Source organism: Phacochoerus africanus, chromosome 12 (assembly GCF_016906955.1).
Source record: "Phacochoerus africanus isolate WHEZ1 chromosome 12, ROS_Pafr_v1, whole genome shotgun sequence".
Lineage (NCBI taxonomy): Eukaryota > Metazoa > Chordata > Mammalia > Artiodactyla > Suidae > Phacochoerus > Phacochoerus africanus.
The window spans coordinates 60,578,780-60,599,411 of NC_062555.1; the positions used below are offsets into that span (position 1 = coordinate 60,578,780).

At 37.7% G+C, this 20,632-nt stretch overlaps 1 protein-coding gene across 1 annotated transcript in view; it reads right to left on the bottom strand.

The window, feature by feature from the left end:
* The window catches only part of MALRD1 (MAM and LDL receptor class A domain containing 1), a 600,618-nt gene that overhangs the window by 495,576 nt on the left and 84,410 nt on the right, over positions 1–20,632 (bottom strand). The window contains exons 12-15 of the mRNA XM_047755391.1: positions 17,983–18,080; positions 11,711–11,884; positions 3,170–3,290; positions 939–1,046 (exon numbers count right to left, since the gene is read on the bottom strand). Of these exons, the coding sequence (XP_047611347.1) occupies positions 939–1,046; positions 3,170–3,290; positions 11,711–11,884; positions 17,983–18,080 (501 nt within the window). The remainder of the gene's footprint in view (positions 1–938; positions 1,047–3,169; positions 3,291–11,710; positions 11,885–17,982; positions 18,081–20,632) is intronic.

The following is a 20,632-nucleotide window of genomic DNA, read 5'->3' on the forward strand; positions in this document are numbered from 1 at the left end:
CATGTCTATATAACAATCTTTTAAGTCCCTGAAGCACACTATAGGAAGTAAAGGCAATTTAGTGCATTTCAAATTTATGAAATGTAATATGATCAACAAAATAATTACTAAAGGGAAAAGATTAAGGATTTTTTATTATTAATGACTAATCTTTTAAAATCTTTAGACAGTAAAACTACATTACCATTTGATATCTTAAGAACATGATTTCTCCTTTATAGTGAAATCTTTTTCACTGGCTTCAAGTTTCCTCTTGTTCAAACCAATCATGAAAGTAACTTTTCATGTCTGGTAAGTATCATTCTCAATTTAATGAAGACCATGGGGGCGGAGAGTTGAGAAGAGTGAAAATACAGAGCTTCAGTGCATTCAGGAGTTTCCGTTGTGGCTCAGCAGTTAACAAACCCAACTAGGATCCATGAGGAGGCAGGTTCGATCCCTGGCCTTGCTCAGTGGGTCAAGGATCCAGCGTTGCTGTGAGCTATAGTGTAGGTTATAGACGTGGCTTGGATCAGGCGTTGCTACAGCTGTGGCGTAGGCCAGCAGCTGTAGCTGCGATTTGACCCCTAGCCTGGGAACCTCCATATGCCAGGGTGCAGCCCTAAATAGAAAAAAAAAAATGCATTCAAACTTAAGTTGTTATCAATTTAAAAAAGACTATTAACATATGTAAGTTGTTACATGTAAGCTGCATGGCAACCACAAAGCAAAAACCTATAGCGGATACACAAAAGATAAAGGAACTAAGCATACCACTACAGAAAATCATCAAGTCAAAAAGGGGAAGAGCAAAAGAAAATAAAAGGTAGAGAGGAACTACAAAATAGCCAGAAAACAACATGAAGGCAATAAGTACCGACCATAATTACTTTACATGTAAATCGACTAAATTCTCCAATCAAAAAGCATAGAGTAGCTGAGTCCATATTTTCACTCACCACAGCTGACTCCATCTGCTCCATCCGCTCCATCCAGGCAGTCAGATGTAAAATCACAGCCCTTACTGGATAAAAGAGAGCCTGCACCTTCATGTGGCACAAATCCAGCTTCAAAATTAAGAGATGGAGAGAATAACACATCTTCTTCTCCTCCAACAAATACATGGAATGCATGATTGTTGCATGACCACTAGTTTTTAAACATGCTAAAGATGGGAGACCTTTACGGGTTTTAATTCAAGCACAGGGTCTCAGTAACTCTCTGGGTATTCTGTCCCACAAATATAATGTAATTCACTCTCAGCCACATGTGGTACTTTTTTTTTTTTTAAACTCCCCTTCCAATCCCATCCCCAAACTCTTGCCCAGTGGTAATACTAAGCTCCACAAAGGAAATCCCATAATTGCCTATTGGGTCAATGTACAAAAACAGTAAGACTTTTCGTTGTGTAAAATTATTAGCCTTCTAGGAATAATTCATATAATTTTAACCTAACGAGAACCATGCTCTAACCAATGGAAGCTGTGTTCAGACAGAAGCACACATAAATAACTCTTGAGCTAATTTATGAAAAGAATTCTCTGGAAGTAAAATCAACTATTCTCAGAGACTTCTGCTAAGGTTAATTTTAGTGATAATTTCAAACATTTAACCACACTTCTGCTTCCAGATACATTCTCTTCAACGTCAACTCTAATGCCGTCATCCTATTTCAATTCTGGTGATGCAGTTTTTGCGTAGGAGAAGAAAAATGTTTCATTAAATAACAGAATAAGGTAATTCTGGTTAACTCTCCAAAACTCATAAAATCTGCTGCTTTGTATTCTTTAATATTTATCAAAACCACACACACACACAGCTTAGAAAGGTTTATTATAGATTCAGGACTCACATTCTAAATAATATAAGTGCATGTTAACACAATAGAATATTAGCACATAGAATATACAGCCTCACCAATGAAAAATATCTTTAATAAAGGACCTTTACTTAAAAGTTCTTTAACTCAGGTCTCAATCCAGAACTGTTTATCTTAAGTCACTCTTGATCAGTGCATATAGATCCTATTAAGAATGCAAGTTTGGGAGTTCCTGTCGTGGCGGGGTGGTTAACGAATCCGACTAGGAACCATGAGTTTGCGGGTTCGGTCCCTGGCCTTGCTCAGTGGGTTAAGGATCCGTGCTTGCCGGGAGCTGTGGTTCGGATCCCGCGTTGCTGTGGCTGTGGCGTAGGCCAGCGGCTACAGCTCGGATTAGACCCCTAGCAAGGAAGCCTCCATATGCCACGGAAGTGGCCCAGAAAAGGCAAAAAGACAAAAAAAAAAGAATGCAAGTTTGCCTCTCACTAAATACTTTGCTTAAGGAAACAGAACTTCAGAATGCATGATTTCAACATGCAATTATTTCTCATATACAGAGATTAAGAAAAATGAAATGTGACAGTTTTGAGGCAACATTTTAAATATTTATTTCTATTTGTTATTTGAGACGTCAGGGTTGGGGGGTTAGAAATATCAAATAGGGTTAAAATAACAAAGAACCTGTAGGAACACTGTGTATCATTTCAATGCAATCTCAGAACATAAACAATGGTTAGATTTTCAAAAATGTCTATTCAATTATTTGGGACCCATTTTTTTATGACAACATACCTGTCTCAACTGAAATTCTCTACAAAATATTTAGTCAAAGAATTAGTAAAACCCCATCTGTTTATTGAAAATATTATGTTTTGAATTTAAACACAGAATTTTAGGGTCATTTTGAACATTTTCATTGGCCTTTAGTCACTTTTCCAAACACAATAATTTTTTTAAACTCCTGGGTGATTCTGAAAACTGAATTTAATTACATATTCACTTGAAGTGCCCAACAAATTAAAAATGCAATTGAATTTTTATAGAAGTATTTTTAAAACATGCAAAATATTTAAAAATTCTTTCATAACATCTATAATTAAAAAATCTGTATGTGACAATTTTAGCCACAAGTGCATTATATTATTAGAAGAGAAGCTAAGGCCTAGACAGCGATATGTTCTATTTTTCCCTTTTTAAAAAAAAATATGTTCTTGTTTTCAAGGACAAGTGATATAATCCACTTCCTGGTATTAGGTATTAGGAACTATGTTGTTGAAGGAGTAAAATATATCTTACATTTTGATATCAAGAAAAAGTAATTATTTCAATGTTTAAAATTTCAATAACTACCAAAAAAAAAAAAAAACTTACCTTTGCTTTCTATGCTAGTAGCTGGAAGTGTCTTATATGAAATTTCACATTCCTGGGATATACTGATGTCATCTAGAGCAACAGTAGCATTTGATGATAAAACAGCAGCTTCTAAAATTAACTATAATTATAGAAGGATAAATTATTACGAAATCAACTCTTAAAGTGTTGAAATAACTTCCTAGGCCCAAGATGGAGCCATTAGTACCTTGGGTGCCATGACAGCAAATCAAAATTTAGATCACTTTCATGCCCCTATAAATGTTCCCCTTAACCGGAAATGCAATATACTCAGCCAATTGATCATCACAGGGTTCTATCTATATTTCTTTGTTCCTTCTCACCCAAACAAGGCTGACTAGGTGGCCCCAGCCAATGTGACATTTTTTCTCTTCCTCTTTATTCTTTATCCTACAAAGCTTCCTGCCTTCCACCTCATTTTGCAGTTCCCCAGAGAGAGGAAGTCCTCTCCATGAAGTGTTGACCAAACCTTGTTTGTACCACATAAAGTCTTCTTTAATCAATTTTTAACAAAAGAAAATGTATTACAATCATATTTCTTTGTGCAGAGAAGCTCATTTGCATCTGTTCTCACCTTCCAAGGCTAATTTTAGAAAATTGTTTTGACCAGAACATTCAAATTAGGAATTTATACAGTCATAACAGCTTTGACAGCACCTTATGTAACCTTAATATCTTGGGTAACCTTGTTTCAATTACAAGTTGTAACATTCATCATTACTGAAGGGCTGTCTTCCCATTGGAACCATTAAGAGTCATATGCATTTAAAATGAGTTCTTTGGGGTAATCAACTGTGTGGTTTACAACTCAATTTAATTGAGATATGAATTCATTTATAATGGGTCTACTGGAAGCAATGATTCATTTGCATATCAGAATATTTAAATACTTACATATATATTTTATATATATACACACATATATATGTACACACACACACACACACACACACACACACACACACAGAAACCTACTTAATGAGGTTAAGTTACCACATAGTGGTTAATAACATTCATATGCTAAAGCACTTGGAGGCATCTAATTTAATCTAACACTCTGAATAATGACTGATATAATTTGTTTTCTTTCTTCTTAATCATTCACATCATTATGTTGTTACTCCACCATATTAAAAAAAGAAAAAAAGAAAAAAAATCATAGCCAAAGTCTTAAGGATGCCTGACAGGACCACTAGCCCAGGACTCAGCTAGTAAATGTTATCAGGGAGGATCTCTGCTCGCAAGTCTTACGATTTACTTGGTATGATGTATTAACAACTAAACTACACCAGAAGTGCTATATGATAGATACGTATGAGATACTAAGAGAATCAAAGAAAGGCACTTCATTACTTTTGCCAAGAATGTAAGACAGAATTTGAAAAAACAAAAGATTTAGTAAAGAAGGATATTAAACTTAAATTTTAATTGCTGCCTAAGATTATGTTAGTTTGAGAAACTGGGAACAAAGCAAAGCAAGGAGATGTGAAGGTGTAATGCATATTTACAAAACTTTGAGTGTTGAAGGATGATGGGGTTCAGAACATATCCCCAAATCGGGAACCTATGTGGCATATTGGATATTTCAAGCCAAAGGAATTTGAGAAATGGCATGTGCAGGATGGATTTTTGATCTTTGCCCATTAAACCCTCCTGTGAGAGATGCCCTCTCTATACCCAGAAAATCCTTCTTTCTAAGGACAAAAAAGACACAGAGGAGAAACTGAACAAACAGGCCTAGCTAAGTTTCTGCCAGTTCACTGCACTTGGCTCATACTCTCTGCCCTAACATATCTCTCTGAAATTACCTACTTTTCATCAAACCTAATATAAGGTTTAACTATTTTTTCAGATCTTCATTTCCTTATGAAGGTTCCCCTATCAGGCAAAACTAACATTAAATAATTTCATATGTTTTTCTTATGTTAAGTTGCTTTATCAGTTTATGACAGGGACCATAAGAGGGTCGAGAAAAACTATTTCCTCCTCTATGTTAGGAGTATGGGATTTTTTTTTTTTTGGCCTCAATGAATTATTGCTTAAATATATGTTAAGAGAACAACAAATTAATTGACTAATAGATGGATAGGATTGACTGCATCAATTCGTGCAACCCACCTAGAGAGCCATTTGATGGCATCTATTAAAAAGATAAATAGCACAGACCCCAAAAATTAAGCCCACTTCTCAGCCTGTAACCTAGGGATACACTCATAAGCACACATATGAAGACCTGCCTGGGTAGGAACGTTTAGTTCAATGCTGGTTTCGGTAATAAATGAACAGGACCAACTTAGATGTGCATCCAAAAAAAAAGTGGTACACCACAGACTACTAAGCTACTTAAAAAAATATTTCTATATACTAATATGGAAAGACCTTCAACATGAGTTTCTGAGCAAAAAAAAAAAAATACAGAAAAAATTATAGTATGGTACTACTTAGGCTAAAAATACACAGCAGTTTAGATTTCTAGATATATGTAGTACATCTATACATATTAAATCAATGAAAAGGGTCTAGAAGTGAAAACGAACCGATGTTTATGGTGACCTAAGACAGCCACAGTTATCTATAGTTTACCATAAAGACTATCATGCAAGGTAAGGATGGTTAGGAGGAAATACTACTTTATCTGAAATCTTTCATATTTTATAATGAGATGTGTATAAATTTAATGATTTAAAAAAATTCTGACTACAGATGATTTCTGTAGTGTCTTAGCCAAGAGGCAGAAAATAATAATAGATTTTAAAGAAGGATTTTGATGCAATGTATACAAGCATTGTAATTGAGAAATAAATTATGTTTAACGTCACTAAGTTATTGTAATTTATTTGGGCAGCTTTAATTTGGAAAGAATTTTTATTTTATTCATTATTGTGATATTTCCTATATTGACATCAATTAAAATACGGATGTTGAATTCTTCAAACTTGTTAGACAGTTCTTGACCACCCTATTTGAAGGACTGCATTGCCCAAAGAAAAGCTGGACAGAAGATGGAATGTTTGGGGCACTTCTGTGTCCCTGGAAAGATAAACACTCCTATTCCCTGAATAAAATGGGTGTGCCTTGGGATGAGCTGACGTACAGGACAAGTCTTCAAAATACATTATTTTGTCTGCAGAAAACCACTAGGCTCTTTTATTTCTTTTTTCTTTTGATGGCCACACCTACGGCATATGGAAGTTCACAGGCTAGGGGCTGAATCAGAGCTGCAGCTACAGGCCTATACCACAGCAAAAGCAATATCAGATGCAAGCTGCATCTGTGATCTACACCACAGCTTGCAGATCCTTAACCCACTGAGCGAGGCCAAAGATTGAACCTGTATTCTCATAGACACTATGTCAGGTTCTTTACCCCCTAAGCCACAACGGGAACTTCCCACTCTTCTGGATATTCATATTAAAATGTACATATAAAACAACTGACAGAGCAAAATAAAGACAATACTAGGTGATCTATACTTCTGCATCCTTAGGTCTTCGTAATTAAATTCAGGGCTGTGTGGTGAACAATTATAATTTGTCTGATAATTTAAATCCTCCAGCTTTAAACAGAAGAAAATGTTTTAAAAAATACATCTTATATCTTTAAATAATATCACCTGGTTATTCCAGAATTATCTTCACTGTTCCTATCTTGTATTACTTGCTTTAACCAAGCTGATCTTTCGATTTGTCACCAAAGGCAGTTCCCTTTGGGAACTGCAATATCAATTAATAACCATAAGTACAAGAGGATTGCTCAGAAAAAATGTTTTAACAATAGATAAAGGAAAAGTGGAAACCTCATTTTATAAGATTCTCGAGGTAATTTGAGAATTAAAATTTCAAATTATATGAAGACATCTTCCCCTTCTAAAACTGTCAGGATCTTGCTGATTTTTGTTTTATTCCATGATGTTGTATTACTCCCTGAGTGGGCAGAATCATTTCTTGCTTTTGCTTTCAGGAACCACAGAAGCTTGTAAATATTGTTTATAATCAAGTGATTATTTTTTTACATCTGTAAAACTGAGAGAAGTTTTTCCAGAGAAATACTCATCTAGCATATTTAAATTTTGGCTCTCTGATATCTTGTTTTTAAAAAAAAGAATAAAAAGAATGAGTATGAATCTAAGAGGAAAGGGAGACACTAAGAATATAGTACAAAGAAGTAAAGAAAAGTTGGACCATATTCTATCTTGAAGAACGATGGCAGTACTAATAAGATCAACAGCATATTTTATTTAGAGCTTCCTACATACCAGCTGTGTTCACTTGTTTTAACCCTGTGACGATGGTGCTGTTTTTCTCCACACTTTAAAGCCACGGAAACAGAAGCTTAGAACATTGTAGTTACTGGTTGAAAGTCACTTATCTAGTAAGAAAAATGTGTAATCTGAGCCTTGAATGATTGTGCTGTGTACATCACCACAATGAAATAAAGAAATAACTGGTCTTTAGCAAATGCCAAAGAACAGAGCTAAATAAGATTTAATGAAGCCCTAGAATAGGAAGGCCGAGGACAGAGCAGCATTACAGAGACTAGACCGGCTTTTGGTTTGCATCATCAATCTCACCCTTCACTGAATCTTGAAATAAGGTTAGGAAATTGTTATTGATTTATAGCATTCACTCTGAGGAAGAGTGAACATGGTATCAATCATTGTGGAAATTTTCACAAAAGGGTGATTTTAACATGAAATCTAAAATAGGACACAGTTAGGAATTCCCTGGTGGCCTAGATGTTACACATCTGGCGCCGTCAGTGCTGTGGCTCAGGTTTGATCCCAAAGCCTTGGAACCTCTGCATGCCGTGGACGTGGTCCCAAAAAATTGTTTAAATAAAAATTTTAAAATAAAATATGGCACACTTATGTTTTAGTAGCAAACTCAAAGACAGTATATCAACTTGAAATCAATAGATAGTATTCAGAAAAAGTATCACCTCTAGTTCTTAAAACTAAGGTGAGCATTTTGGAAAGAAAGAAATTGTAGATTAAATGAATATATTTGTGTAAAAAGCTGAATGTATAAGATGAGCAAGCCAAGTTAAAAGAGACTGGAAAAAAAAATACTATTAACTATTTGACTTAGGAGTTTCCATTGGGCTCAGCAGAAACCGATCTAACTAGCAACCGTGAGGATGTAGGTTTGATCCCTGGCCTCACTCAGTGGATTAAGGATGCAGTGCTGCCGAGAGCTGTGGTGCAAGTTGCAGACAGAGGCTCAGATCTGGTGTTGCTGGGGCTGTGGCATAGGCTGGCAGCTACAGCTCCAATCAATCTGACCCCTAGCCTGGGGGAATCTTCATATGCCTTGGGAGCAGCCTTCTGAAAGATGAAATCTGAGAAGAGAGTTCTCTTTTACTTGACTGTAGTTTCTAAAACAAGCCTTACTTCAGCCATACTTCTTATGTAACAGGATTACATAAGAAGGAACAGAGATGCAGATGAAAACCCTTACCTTCCCAAGGCTGAATTAACCATGGCTGAGGCTTAGCAAGAACCCAGGACCATTCACCCCCCTCCAAAGACAGCACAACTAAGAAAAGGATGATTGGTGCTGTCTGGGAGCTCCCAGGAGGGAGAGGGAGAAGCCAACATTTGGCACTGATGCTCCGTGGAGGAGCGTGACGAGAAAGGGGAACACCAGCGCAGGGCTGTTTAAAAAAAAAAACATCACCAATCTGTGGCTGCCAAATTATAAAATCCCATCAAACCACTGCTCAATCTACACACTAGTCAACATGCCCCCAGATAATAAAGAGCAGTCTCAACTTATACTGCAAAACGAAGCAAGGCAAAAACAAAAGCCCCCAAAGAAGAAATACTACAGAGGAAAAAAACAAAAAAACACTACACTGTGCCGAAACTCTTCGATACCAGTGACAGGTTCATGAGCCCAGGAAAGAATGGCATGCGTTTCAACTCTTAATATTTCTCAAAAAGCCAGTTCAAACTGGCTCATGTCTAAAGGACATTCTGGGTTTGGGGTTTTATTTTATTTTTTTTAACTAAGACTTTCAGAACAGTTTAAGGTTCATGCACAACTGAGGGGAAGGTACGGAAGTTGCTGATCACCTCCTGCCCCCATACCTCCACAGCCTTCTCCGTTAGCATCCCTCGCGGGAGTGGTACATTTGTACAACTGATAAACCAACACTGACAGATCACCACCCTTCATGATAAATAAAAGGTTTCCCCCAAGTACGATTCCTCTATTCTCTTGCGGTCAGTTGTTCTCTGGGTGAGGCTGTTTATTCTGAGGTGAAGTATGATTTTAAACATATGCCTACAGATTCTAAAGGCATCTTGTCCAAAAATCTTTCGGTCTGTTTGATTTCTGTCTATTTCAGTTGGTTTAGAAATGAGTAGCACATGACGTATGTTGATTTTCAGAGGCTCCTAACACCCCAACAACGATCTTACTTCCCTGCCCCCATGTATAGAGGAAGGATCAGCAGCAAGGAAGGATTAAGCAACCTCCCCAGGCTCCAGAACCCACGCTCACAATGTAACTGAGCAGGACCTTCCCACCACATCCTCTGCTTTAGCTTGTCTCTGAAGTGGAACCGTATCTTGTTGGAGGTTCATAGGGACATTGTGACCTGACGTCTGGCGACATCCACAACAAAGGATTTCTGCACCAAGAAGTCTGAAACAACCAACCATGCCCCTCCCACACTTCACCTTTAAAAATGCTTGGCAATTTTGGTTCAAAGAGTTCAGAATATTTTGGGGGGCATGAGCCACCTTTCTCCTCACCTGGCCATGCAACAAGCCTTTCTCTGCTCCAGAACTCTGATCTTTCGGTTAGTTTGGCCTCATTGTGTGTTGGGCACCGGGACTTGTGAAGCTGACAGCACTCTAACTTGAACCCAGCCTAAACCCAGCTTGGGACTTGAACCCATGCACCAGGACTCAAACACAGCCTAAACCCAGGTTGGCATTTGAACCCATGTGCCAGGACTTGAACCCAAGGCTTTTAAATTAGGATCACTCACCCGGTGTCTGGACCTACAGAGGTTCAGGTTCTTTGTGCCTCAGCACAGAAGGAATTCAGCGCGAGACAAAGTGATAGGCAAGAAATAGATTAAGATGCTTGTGAGAGACACAAGCAGGCAAGCAAGGAGGCTCTGCCCCGAGGATTAGGTGGGCTATATTTTTACAGTCCAAGGGAAATTGGGGTGGGAAAAGACTGCCTCTTCCTCTTTCTTAGAGTAGTAGCTTCTCCTTGGTATCCAGTAAGAGAGTATTTGACCCTATAAGGTCAAACTAGGGCTGTCATGGTGATTGTTGAAATCAGCAGAAGGGCGGTCCTTAAACTCCTGCCCTTGGTCTGAACCTCAAGGCAGACCTCATCCCATCCCCCACCCAATAACCTGGGCCGTATCTCACACCTCCACTAGTTAAGCAAGCCTGCCTCTTTCTGACGGCCCTCCCAAGCGATCACCAACCTACAGTGATCTCCCAAAGCTCCCCAGGGCCCCCTCTCCATCCACGGTCTCCCACTGGGACCCCCACAACCACCCCTGAAATTATCCTACCCCAACCCTCTCACTCGCGCTAACCATTTCAGCCACATTCTCTTTAACACTCAGATGGCCCTCAAGTATTGCTTTTATTACCACTCTGGTTTTCGAGGATTGGGAAACCTGAAACTCAAAGATGTAATTTACAGTCACTTAGCAACCCAAGGGTTGAGCAAAGAACTCAGACCATGTGACTCTGCAGACAGAGAGTTTTCCACTACATTCCCTCATCCAATCTAGTTTCTAACTTGGCTCTTTTCAAACATCATCCAGAAAGGAGTCATGCCAGAAGGGTGGAAGTTAGAGCACCCAGGTGATAAGCTAGTTTCCTTCTTTCATCATTACCCAAGGAAAAAAAAAAAGTATGATAAAATCCTCAATATTAATGAGCAGCAGAAATGAGGCAATAGGATTGAACTATGAGTGCAGCCCAGATTTTGTTTGCATTTACCTATGGAATACACCATTCTCACTTAGAAAACAAGTATTTTCTTTTGAAATAATTTTTTTTCCGCAGCCACCCCACTCAATTCCTTTTTTTTTTTTTTAAGGGCTGTACCCATGGCATATGGAGGGTCCCAGGCTAGGGGTCTAATCAGAGTTACAGTTGCCAGCCTACTCCAGAGCCATAGCAATGCCAGATCAGACCCATATCTGCAACCTACACCACAGCTCTCAGCAACGCCAGATCCTTAACCCACTGAGCGAGGCCAGGGATCGAACCCCCCAACCTCATGGTTCCTAGTCAGATTTGTTTCCACTGCACCACGATGGGAACGCCCATCCCACTCAATTCTTATCTCCAATTTTGCTATGCTTCCACAAGTAAATATTGAGCACCTAATTAAGATAACCTCTCCACTCATCCCTGGATTGTGAATATTCTTGCTTTCTTAATATCTGATACATTTATGGGACATAGGTGTTGTATTGTTTATAGAAAGATGAGCATTCCATAAGCTTCTGCTGAGTCCTATTAATTTCTTACGTACTCACCTGAAAAGGCAGAGTAGATTCTCCAGTCCTCACAAAGAGATCCATTTTTGCTTGTCTCCACTGAGGTTCTGAGACTCCGATTAGCTCACCTTGCTTCTGCAAATCCCCATCCCAGGCTGTTCTTGTAAAAACCGAGAGGCGTGAATGCTGAGACAAACGGTGCCAAAACTGCAGCTGGTGAAAAATACGTGTGAAGGATATAAATATTTCACTTACCTGTCTCTAGCAGCTCTTCAATAAATAAAAACATCCCAAACTATGTGGGAATGAAGCATAATCTTAATTCTCCTCTCCTCCAAACACGCAGACCCAAAAAAATGCTAAGTACATGTTCTGCCAGCCTTTGTGCTCCCCTTTAAGGCTCAAGCAGTCACATCAACTGGTACATTTAACATGCGCCATAGAGATGCCTAAAGAAATGGGACACCAACATCCTGTGCAGACAATTCAGAGGACACACATTTGTCCACACCATCATGGACATTTCTCAGGACGCTTCTCCATGGCTTCTTAGGAGTCTGTGGAGATACAGGTTCTGTACCTGATTCAAAAACTGCAAAGCCACGTATTACTGTCATTCTCCTTGAAGTCTCAATCCAAGAAAAAGTTTTCTCAGAAAATCATTGTCTCAGGTAAAAGAAAACTACAATGAATACTTTTCATTCATTCCTTCTCTGTTGTAACATGATCAAAAACATGGGGAAAGCATATGATACTGTTCATCCATCATTCAATCCAAGAAAGAAACTTCTTTTTGAAGTTAGAGAGCCTTCATCATTTTGCTTCCTACTCACTATCGGTGATGACATAATCTCAAGGACACGTTAATGAGGTCGTAGAGAAAACAGAGGGAAGGTTATTTTAGGTGCCAATAGTGGTAGCTGTAATGTGGAATTCAGCACCACCATTTATTCAACCAAAATTTACTGAGCATTTACTAAGTACTGGGCACTATGAAAATTAATTTCCTAAGTGGTTGGATCCACTCTACAAAATATGTGAACAAAACTCCCACAAAAGCAAGTTTAGACACATGGAAACTTTTTCTTCTCATTATGCCATAGAGAGTCCTAATGTTGCATGTTTCCAAGAAAAACACAGTATCAATCAGAGATAAGGCGCCTCAGAAACGAAGTCTTTCTAGCTTTATCTTTGAATTCAAAATGTCTTTCTTTTTAGTTTCATTGTATTTTAAATTCTTAGGGTCCCGCCCCCTTTATCACTGGGCTTTTGTTTCATGGACAGATGCTATTACATATGTAGGCTTCCCATTTGTTTCACTGTTGATACCAATTTCAGTGGAGATGAAAGTTGACCACATTTATTAAATGGTCTTTAAAGAAATTGTTTGAAACATCAAGCATTCTCTGTTGCAATGTAGTAAACCTTCTTTGTAAATCTCTGCTTAATTGCCACCACCTCATCAAAACATTCTGATTGTCCATTTCATTTTAGATTTTACTGCCAGGCTTACCCACACTCAGACCTTGACAGGTAAGTGAAAAATATGAAGTCAGTTGGATGTGTTTAATTAAATTTTCCAGAAAGGGAGGATGTATGTTCCTCAACGACAATTAAATTTTAGATCCCTGCTGTAATTCCAGCATGTTCCAAGCTTGTAAATATGCAAAACACAGCTTTAAACTTAGTTGTACAAGAGATGCACATGCCCCAACAGAAATTTCAAGCTGTCAAACTGTCACTAAGTTACAGGTGCGAAGTTCTTTAAATAGTGTATTAAGAGTAAATATCAATGGGATCCATATTCAATAGGATGGGAGCTCAGAACTCACATACAACTTACTTTTTTAAAAACCAGAATTGGCATTGTAGGGTTTGAAGAAGAATTCTTGAATATAGACAAAGAAACCTTCCATGGTTCAATTTTGGTATTGGTAAAGGTAAGTCGCTGACCCAAAGTTACAGTTACAGCTGTGATTTTAGATAGGCACTTAGATAGCCACATCCAGAGCTCTCACTCTGAGTCACACTAGCAGTGTGACTTAGGAAGCTAAGTCACGATCTCAAAATCATGATGCACGGTGTGAACTCCTCACAGAACTTATTCTGGATATCTGTTTTTAGTAGGTATTCAGTTAATAGGTATCGAAGAGACGAATGAAAGGATGAATGGGCTACCAGCGTCAGGGCTAAAATAAATGTCTATAAATCTTCATACAGACGGGAGGGGGGCAGGGAACCTTTTCTGTGTCATAAAATGTACAAGAAATTATGTGTTCTTAGGGACCTCAGAGTTTTCTATAATTTCTATAATATATATTATTACATGTTATGTATTATCTATATACCTATAATGTTATATATATCGTATATTGTTATCACTCTCTTATGTAGCACCTTTTTTTTTTTCCTGTCTTTTCAGGGCTGCACCCATGGCCTACGGAGGTTCCAGGCTAGGGTGGAATCAGAGCTGTAGCCGCCGGCCTATGCCACAGTTCACAGCAATGCTGGATCCTTAACCCACTGAGCGAGGCCAGGGATCAAACCTGCATCCTCATGGATCCTACTCAGGCTCATTAACTGCTGAGCCACGAAGGGAACTCCTCACTCTCTGTAACACTTAACACTGAATTGCTACCAGTATCCCTCAGTGAATTCTATATATTGTTATGTGTGTAGAGTGTCCCTATTGCACACCCAGCATTGGGGTGCGTGGAGGAGGTTAAGTGACAGGTGTGCACTGAGTCAGAGAAAGAACATTTACACTGGCTTGTGTGCACACAGGGGAGTATGTGCTCAGGGGAGAAGTCTCAGAAGAACTGCTTTTGCTTTTTTCATTTTCTTCTTTTTACTTCCTTGAATCTGAACCACATGACGACTCACATGTCTCTCTGCATCAGTTGCTGAAAAACTTAGATTCAAATGTGTAACTTGGCCCTCATAAACTTAATTTTTGGAGCCAAATTATCTTTCACGCATCTGTTTTTCCTGACATCCCTATTCACTTTTTTAAATTTTTATGATTTTTTTTTCTTTTTACAGCCACACCTTCAGCATATGGAAGTTCCCAGGCTAGGAGTCAAATGGGAGCTATAGCTGCCAGCCTACGCCACAGCCACAACAATGCCAGATCCCAGCCACATCTGTGACCAACTCTGCAGCTCATGGCAATGCCAGATCCTTAACCCACAGAGCAAGGCCGGGGATCAAACCCACAGTCTCACAAAGACATCAGGTTCTTACCCACTGAGCCACAGTGGGCATGCACCGAATTTTATGAATTTTTTAAAAGAATATTAGATGAGTTGGAGAACATTTTTAAAAAGATAAACATGCAAACATTGAAAACAGAAGCTCCACATTATCTTTCTTGCTGTATTTAACGGTGAAGCCCTAAAAGTGAGATATTATGTCTTTCAGGCAGTAACTCAAACATAAGAGTTCAGAAAATATTAATATCCACATAAATTCCCTTCATAGTTTGTATTTCCCAATTTACTGAAAACAATAAAAGTATTTCATAGCGATAAGAAAGAGTAGCTTCTGGCTTTCACATGTTCTGTTTGTCCTACCTCCTAGCTATTCGAAGGAAAAATGTCAACTTTTCACCAGTGACTGAAGAGCTCTTTGAAGCTTTGAAATCAAAGTCCACATCTTGAACAATAAGTAGTTCAACAACAATTCTGCACGTTGATGCCATGTGTTGGCTACACAGATAACGTGCAAGGTAATTCATGCAAAATGATCCTAAAAGTCTGCTGCTAGGAAAAAAAAAAAAAAAAGACTCAGAGTTCCCATCATGGCTCAATGGTTAACGAACCTGACTCGTATGCACAAGGACTTGAGTTCAATCCCTGGCCTTGCTCACTGGGTTAAGGATCTGGCATTGCCGTGAGCTGTGGTGTAGGTTGCAGATGCAGCTTGGATTCCCCATTGCTGTGGCTGTGGCTGTGGCGTAGGCCATCAGCTATAGTTCTGACTTGACCCCTAGCCTGGGAACTTCCATATGCCATGGGTGCAGCCCTAAAAAGACAAAAGAAAAAAGAAAAAAAGACTCAAAACAAAGTTCACATTCCTTTAAAGTCCTTTCGAAAACTGTTCTTAACTTTATTACCCTGATATGATAGATAGAGGGAAAAAATCATGTAATTTCATAAAATGGAGGCTTCAGTCATGTAAAAGTGCCCAACTTTGGTAATTATAATAACGCATGCCTGCCATTCCATGAACACAATTATTATCCATAAGTTCCCATGAGAAAGATTGGCTGAATTTTCTGATTCCTCAAGAAAGTAAGAATTTAACTTGTTCGATTATTTTGTAACTTTTATGAAAGAAGGAAACACATTAACACACTTATGAAAAAGAGCGTATTTTTAGAATACTCCTATGGGAGAGAATATTAGTTATATACCACTCAGACAATAAACCTCTAACAATCTAATAATACATCCTAAACTGGAAAATACTATAAGGTAATCCAAATATCCCTACTTCCAACTCAAAAATTACTAACATTCAAGCAGATACAGGTAAAAAGGGGGAAAAAATACAGATAAAAAGGGGGAAAAAAAACCCCAAATACCTCTTCGGGTTCTCTCTAACACTCACTTTTCCAAAAACCTTGAAACAGTCTTACTTTTCCAAAAGCCAAGGCAAAGCACTATATCAGTATCCAAGGCCTTGGAAGATTGAAGACTTGGTCCTGAGAAAGAAACCACCAAGCATCTAAATTGTTCACTGTTTTCACTGAGGCTCCACTTCAGTAGCTCCCACAGGGAAGCTCCAAATTTAAACAACAGAGGAAAAAATGGCCTCAGGTAGAAAATCATAAACTGAAATGCAATCCAAGGATCACAAATTAATCACACCCCACAGATACAATGATAGGAACTGTAGATCAACTTTAAAAGAAAAAAACAGTGTGATTTCTAAGTGAGTCTCAGAATTTCTTACGTGCTCTTCCTGTTAGTCCCCATTTCAGCAAAAAGAGGCAGAATCGACACATTCTATTCCTTTGTACCCAATGCCTTTAATGTATTTAACAACCGTGATTGTATTACTTTGGTATATGACCTTGACTTAAAGTTCAGAAAGCCTCTACAGTACTTGTAAAGAGCAAGCAAATGCTTCAGGAGTTCTTATATATCATATAAGACCTAATTAAAATAAACCAAAGGTGGGAGAGAGTCTAGAGGCCATTTGGGTGAGGTGGAAGTGGAGTCCAGGCAGTCGTTTTAATTTGAATGCCCACAGAAAAATGGGGAGTGAAAACCAAGGCGGAGGGGTAGGTAGAAAAAAGACAACTTATTAAGAGTTCCAGGCACTCTCATTCAGATTTACATCAAGCTGCAAGTATAATTAAATCTACACCTGTGAATGATCTATGGTTTATCACCAGGAATGCCTGCACAAACTGCTAGAACCCTGCATTTCCAGGCAATGAATTTAGTGTATAGCACTACTGTTCCCTTCATTATTTTCTGATCACTAAAGAAGAAAAACAGCTGAAATCCTAAAGGCTTGGGATATGTTGGAACTCTCAAGAGGACGGCAAACAAGGCAAGCTGGACAGAAACATTTAATGTAGACGCGTGTTACAGAAAGTGAAGGGATATGTTTATTGAACATGTGTTATGTGCCAAATACTTTGCCAAGTGCTTTATCTAATCACGTTTGAGTTCTCACAATCATGGGAAGAAAATGTGCTAAAACTTATGCTTCCAGTGAGTCTCAAAGAGAGCATATCATTTGTGACAGAACTGTGTTTGGAACCAGGTCAGTCTGACTCCCAATTCCCTCAGGTTTCCACTGTGTTGTGCTTCGAAAATGGACTGAGTATTTTATCCCTTGCTCTATGTTTACCTGGCACTGGAAGGACTAATTGAAAAAATAAAATTTCAGAAATGTCATTATTTTTCTGCCCATGTTTATCTTTCTTTATTCATCCTTTCCTCATCCTTTCAACAGAATGTATTCAACTGATTTTATTTTCCTCAACTAATATTGTTGACCAAAATAATAAGCAGTTTGCATAACGTATTCCCACAGCTTTAAATTACTGAAAGAACAATGCGGAAAGAATACAAAATGACATATATATTCTTGAATAGCGCCCCCCCAAAAAGAAGGATATAAGTTATAGGTCTTCTTGAATGACATGACATTTCATGTTGAAATAGCTCATATAAATCTCTCAATTCTTCATGAAAATAGCAGTAAAACACAGTGGGCATTTACTAGCCAGAGCAACCCAAGCCTAACAGTTTACAACCACAGAATGGGCAAGGGAAATACCAATAATTGGTTACCTGACATGGAGTAGAGGCAGTGCGTGATTTAGTAAGAACAGGACTTCCAAGCTTCGCCACTGCTGGTGACCGATGCACCCCCAAATAAAGAAACGACCCTGTAAATACATACATGAAGTCATATGGATACAAGCTCTACTGCTATACATTTAGCAGCTCTTTGCTCTAATATCTCATCCTTGCACACATTCAACTGTCAGATAAAGAAAATTACATTTTTATTCCTTTACCTGTAAGCTCCACAGAGAACCAAAAAGTGCTTTCACCTGGGATAACATTAAATATCTAAAATAAAATTCAAGTGATGACGAGCAAGCTCTTGATCTAAACCTTGCATCAAATATGCTTATTGGCTTAATTCATGTCATAGTTTAAAATCAAATTAAATGAAGCTTCTAAGCTTACAATTAGATAGTCAACATGACCTCGTGCAATTCCCCAGAGACCTTTATTTTTAAGTTTCTTTACAACACACGGAAGGAAGCAAGCCTGTGGAATGAACTTGGTTTCTCCTGGGGCTTACATGTTTGACATTGTTGTCTGTGCTAGTGGGGATGGAAGCTTAATTAAAGATCTAATCAGGGCACTAACAAAATAACTGTTTTAGATTTTAACTACAGTGGATGTGCTCTTGGCAAGTGTATAGAGGGATAACATCTCTTAGCAGCTCAAAAGAGCACACATTCTGAATGGCTGTCAGGGGTAGCTTCATTGAATATTGAAATTTACAAGGAAGGCTATCTGAACAACGTCAAGGTCTGATCTTGCCCTTTGATAATCACAGAGTGATGTGTAACTTGGACAGCCAACTATTTTGACCAAAAAAAAAAAAAAAAAAATTCAGGTGATTTTCCTAGAGAGAGATCAATGCTGACTGCACAGAATGAAAAGGATTTCAGAATTAAAATGTATTACTTTACAGATACCACGTGCTTAACCAAACAACCAAGGCTATATATAGGTCAGCAGTGTGGCCTCTGAGTGGGAAAAAAAGAACCCAGTTTTTGTGGGCTTTAAATCTCAAAGACAGCTGAGAAGGATAAAGACCACTGTTCCCCAAATCCAAAGGAAGAGTATTGGAAACAGTATTTATAAGCTCATTAAATTCTCTAGTTCACCTCTAAAAAAGTAAAGTAGGAAAAGATGATTTTGAAAAATTATTCCAGCTTAAAAATCCTCAGGTTCAAGTGAAACTCAACTAAATGTTTTTTAAAAGTCTAATTAAAATTCTAAAGATGAATAAATATGCAAATATCTTACTCCCTTGATCATTTAAAACAATATGGATGATTTCAAACAAGCAGTTAATGAAGGATGAAACATATAAACACTAAATCCCCAAAATATAAAAGAAGCAAAGGGTTTGAATAAATTGGTTAGGTCACAAAAGTAACTGGAAAAGTGACAGGAAAAAAAAAAAACTACAAAAAAGTATGGCCCCACAGCTACTTTTAATTAATTTTTAAAGAATGACTATTTGCACATTACTTGCAAATATCTCAGGTCTTAGAAAAATATGGAGAGCTCTTTGACTCATTTTATGATTCCAGATATCTCTAATGCTGAGAATGATGAAAACAGAATGAAAAAAAGAGTAATATCACTCATGATCATAGATACAAAATTCTAATTAAAATGTTTCAATTGCATTTGAAATACTTATCAAAAATATAATACGTCCAAATCAATCTGAGCTTTCCAAGAATAGAGGTTTGATTTAATTTAGCAGTTCTGTCAATAGAGCCAACTAGATCAGCAAAGGTAAAATCAATAGATTCATATCAACAAATATTGGAAAGACTATGAAAAAATAGTAAGCCATTCCAAATGACAAACCCTAATAAAATTTTAAAAAGTGAAATTAATATGGATTAATGACCAACCTCAAAATAAATAACATCTTCAATGGCAAGCAAGCAAACCGTTTTAATTAAAATGAGAAACTACCTAGTGATTTCCATCACCATGATTAATTTAAGGAAATATTAGATAATATTAATTATCTTGGACCAATATTACCTTAAAGATCTAGCACATGCAGAAGTCAAGAAAACAAAATTTCAAGAAAACACAATAGAAAAGTAGAGCTAGAGTTTCACATGTTTTGCAATAACATAACTGTAAAAATAGAAACTCCAACAGATTCTCTCTTTTAATAAAGACAAGTTTTTTTAATTTTATTGAGGTATGTTGACTTAGAGTACTGTGTTAATTTCCGCTGTACAGCAAAATGGCTTAGTTATTCATAAATATACGATTTTCATATTCTTTTCCATTATGGTTTATCACAGGATATGGAATATAATTCTTTGTTTATCCATTCTATAAGTAATAGTTTGCCTCTGCTAATCCCAAACTTCCAACCCTTCCCTCCCCCACCTCCTCCCCTCTAAGCAACCACGAATCTCTTCGTTACATCTGTGAATCTGTTTTTGTTTCATAGATATGTTGATAGGTGTAGTATTTCAGATTCCACGCATAAGTGCTATCATAACGGCAGCTAAAAGATTAAGTATTAATAAGAGAATTTAGTAAGGTAAAGGAAAACAGAGAGATATTTTTAAGTCATTTTTACTTATTTTAGCAATAAGACCCTGGACGTGAAATGGTGAGAGATATTCTACCCACAATAACAACAGTAATACAAAAT